We start from the raw sequence: 4,069 nt of genomic DNA, 5'->3' as shown, positions 1-4,069 counted from the left end.
TTTTCCATTGCGCCTCACGCATCATTGTGGTCCTGGGATTGAATGCAATCAGACGTTTGAGCAACCTCTACTAGCAAAATTCTTTGTCAAGCGCATAAATTACAAGCGTCAGGAAATCCAAGTGCATGACCCACATTACTCTAGTTGCTTGCTGCTAATAAAGCCTGAAAAAATCCCATACATGTCACTCTCTCCCTTCTACTTGTCAGTTTCCAACTTCGATAACGTTACCTTATTCAGCTGCCCATCTGTTCGAACGTATTATTATATGACTCAAGTCCCCTGCCTCGGTGACCCTGGTAGCACAACTTATGTTGTTTATGGTAATTATATTTTTTATTTTCTCTTCGAGGATCTACCATCTTGTACAAGAATGTATGATGTTTTATCAGTTCCAACTGGTACTACGTTAGGAAAGGAATATAATGTTCTTCGTTTCAAGTGGTCTAAACCAAATTGTACAGAATGTGAAGCAGAGGGAAAGAGGTGTAGATGGAAGAACAATGGCACCAACAGTGAAATTGAATGTGTTCACGTGAGGAAACCAAGTAAGGATAACATATATTCATACTCAGTGGTAGCTACTTATAAACATCATTAAATTTATGTCTCAGTAATTATTATTTAAAAAAGATGTTGTCCATTTTATGAGGATTAATCTTTTGACAGTCTTGATTTAATTTGCAATTATCTTTTACAGGCAACACATGGAAATTATTGGCTACAGGTGGAATCCTGGGTTCTTTGCTTCTTGTTCTACTGATGATTGTAGCATATCGGGTATATAACGCTGACATAAAGGAAAAAGAGAGTCGATTAAGAATTGAAAGATTCTTGGAAGATTACAAAGCACTCAAACCGAGTAGGTATTTGTATGCAGATATTAAGAGGATTACAGATCAATTCAAGGACAAGTTGGGCCAAGGAGCCTATGGAACTGTCTTCAAGGGAAGGCTTTCTTCTGATTTCCTTATTGCTGTCAAAGTCCTCAACAGTTCTAAGGGAGATGGGGAAGAGTTCGTAAATGAAGTGCGAACCATGGGTCATATCCACCACGTCAACGTGGCTCGCTTGGTTGGATTTTGTGCTGATGGATTTTTACGAGCTCTTGTTTACGAGTTCTTCCCCAATGGTTCCCTGCAAGATTTCATTTCATCTGCAGATAGTAAGAATTCCTTCCTTGGTTGGGATAAGTTGCAAGATATTGCCCTAGGCATAGCCAAAGGAATTGAATATCTTCACCAAGGATGTGATCAACGAATCCTCCATTTCGATATCAAACCCCATAATGTTTTGCTAGACCAAAACTTCACTCCAAAAATTTCTGATTTTGGTTTGGCCAAGTTATGTTCCAAGGATCAAAGCTTGGTGTCTCTGACTACAGCTAGGGGGACCATGGGATACATTGCACCCGAAGTGTTCTCCAGGAATTTCGGAAACGTGTCTTACAAGGCAGATGTCTATAGCTTTGGAATGCTGCTACTCGAGATGGTAGGAGGAAGGAAGAATATTGGTTCAACCATAGAGAACACCACAAATGAAATTTACTATCCACAGTGGATTTATAATCTTCTAGAGGAAGGGGATGATCTACGAATCCATATTGGGGAAAAAGGAGACGGTGAAATTCCAAAGAAACTTGCAATTATAGGGCTATGGTGTATCCAGTGGCATCTGGTGGATCGTCCTGTTAGACGAAGTCAACCTCAGGATAATTCTACCGTGCCTTGAGGAGTCCAGCGTTCTTTCAGACGTTGTTTCGGTTTTGAACTCCTCACTTATTAGGTTTCCTTGTTTCTAGGATGTATATCTGTAATCTTGTAATCCCTAGTTTTCTGTTATGGATTCCTTGATGTTTTGAAACTCCTTGTAAATAGGGTTTTCCAACCCTCAGTTGTTAGTATAAATACAGGCAACCCATAGTTGAATGGGTATGCAAACAAAGTGAAATACCTCTGATCTTAAGTTTTATATGGTCTCTAGAGCCTTTTTTGTCTAACGACAAAGATCCTAGTCCTGTTAGCTTTTCCAACACCGTTTCCATGTCTGAAAATAATGTTCCCGTTGTTCCTGTGGTTCACCCCAATCCCCAACCTCCTACCTTCCAGCCATTCTCCACGGTCGTCAATATCAAATTAGATAGGACCAACTACCCACTGTGGTTGGCACAAATTCTCCCTATTCTGAAAAGTAGGGATCTGATGGGCTACGTTGATGGCACGGTGCTATGCCCTGCGAAACATGTTGATGGTTCGGCTACTGTCAATCCTGCGTACACAACTTGGGTGCAGCAGGATCAAATGATTCTTAGCTGGATTAATGGCTCTCTCACTGCTTCTGTCTTGTCTGTGGTGGCAAGCAAACGAACGGCTCGAGCTACCTGGGAAGCTCTTGAGCAAAGGTATGCATCCACGTCTCAAAATCGAATTTTGTTTCTGAGAAATTCGTTGTTGCAGACAAAAAAAGGTGATCTATCTGTGGCGGATTACCTGGATCGAATGAATGCTCTCTCTGACAATCTTGCCCTAGCTGGGCAACCTGTGAGCGACGACGAACTGGTTCAGATTGTGTTGAACAATCTTGGGCCCGCGTTCGAGATGACTGTGAGTGCTGCACAAGCTCGTGACACTCCTATCACTTATCCAACTCTTGAGTCCTTGCTGCTGACTACGGAGAGGCGACTGGCCGAACACACCGTTCATTCGGTTGAAGGCACTGCTGTCAATGCCTTTGTGACTTCACGTGGACGTGGTGGTGGACGTTCTCGTGGTGGAGGACGCGGCAACTCCTCCCACCGTGGTGCTGCTCCGCGCGGAAATAACCCTCGCAACAACAATGCTCCGCAGCACAACCAAGGTAATGGAGACAGGTTTGTTTCTTGTGGAGACCGAATCGTGTGTCAAATCTGTGGTAAACCAGGCCATCCTGCTCTTGACTGCTACCAACGCATGAACACTGCATTCGAAGGCCGCATACCAGCGACACGTCTTTCCGCAATGACGTCCTCACCTATCACCCTGAACAAACAACAGAATGGCTCTTGGCTCCTTGACACTGGTGCCAATGCCCACATCACTCCTGATCTTCAGAACTTGATCAATCCCAAAGCATACAATGGTAATGAAGGCGTGGGGGGTGTAGGTAATAATGCAGGTATCTCGATTGCACACTATGGTTCAAATAACCTTGAAACTAATGCTTGCTCTTTTGTTCTACGTGATGTCCTTCACTGTCCAAATGCATCCACTAATATACTATCTACCCATAAGTTTACCCTAGATAATGACTGTTACCTACTCATTTTTCCCCATTTTTTTCTTGTCAAGGACCTAAAGACACGGAAGACGCTTTTCCGGGGGAGATGTGAGAATGGGTTGTACCCATTTTCAGATGGCAGTGGACATTTCAAGCATTCTGTATCTGCTTGTGTGGGCGTCCGGGCTTCGGCACAACAGTGGCATGCTCGTCTTGGTCACCCTGCCACACCAATCCTTAAATTTTTAGTTTCCAATAAAATGGTACCTCTTCATGGTGCCTGTGATGTAACCTTTTGTGAGTCCTGCCCTCTAGGTAAAAGCACTAGGTTACCTTTCAATATTTCCGAGTCTATGTCTGAATTTCCATTGCAACTTTTACATTCTGATGTGTGGTGTTCTCCAGTTATTTCTAATGAAGGTTTTCGTTATTATGTTTTGTTTGTTGATGATTTTTCGCGATATTCTTGGATTTTTCCCATGAAACAAAAATCTGAAGTGTTTGAAATTTTTGTCAAGTTTAAAGCCAAAGTTGAAAATATGTTTAACTGCAAAATAAAAACTTTTCAATGTGATGAAGGTGGTGAATACAAAAGCCATGCGTTCAAACAATTTCTTGCTGCTCATGGTATTTCACAACGATTTTCGTGCCCTAAACATCCTGAACAAAATGGTTTAGCAGAACGCAAACATCGTCACATTGTTGAAACTGCCATTGTCATGCTTTCCAAATCTTTCATGCCACATAAGTATTGGGTTGATGCTTGTTTAACTGCTACTTATTTAATCAATCGCTTGCCAACGCGTGTGCTTTC

General features: G+C 42.3%; 1 protein-coding gene across 1 annotated transcript; it reads left to right on the top strand.

Moving 5' to 3' along the window:
* Positions 1-373: 373 nt before the first annotated feature.
* On the top strand, positions 374-1,731 carry LOC126613695 (rust resistance kinase Lr10-like). The gene is made up of 2 exons (XM_050281276.1): positions 374-548; positions 701-1,731. The coding sequence occupies exons 1-2, from the start codon at positions 374-376 to the stop codon at positions 1,729-1,731; spliced, it is 1,206 nt and encodes a 401-aa protein (XP_050137233.1).
* Positions 1,732-4,069: the final 2,338 nt, after the last annotated feature.

Source organism: Malus sylvestris, chromosome 1 (assembly GCF_916048215.2).
Source record: "Malus sylvestris chromosome 1, drMalSylv7.2, whole genome shotgun sequence".
In the NCBI taxonomy this organism is placed as follows: domain Eukaryota; kingdom Viridiplantae; phylum Streptophyta; class Magnoliopsida; order Rosales; family Rosaceae; genus Malus; species Malus sylvestris.
Note: the sequence above shows the minus strand (reverse complement) of the source record. Positions and strands in the feature narration are given on the sequence as shown.

Excerpts from the sequence above, each read along its gene's own strand:
- LOC126613695 (XM_050281276.1), top strand. The coding sequence starts at position 374 with ATGTATGATGTTTTATCAGTTCCAACTGGTACTACGTTAGGAAAGGAA. Across the intron at positions 549-700 it reads TGTTCACGTGAGGAAACCAA|GCAACACATGGAAATTATTG; the intron begins GTAAGGATAACA and ends TATCTTTTACAG.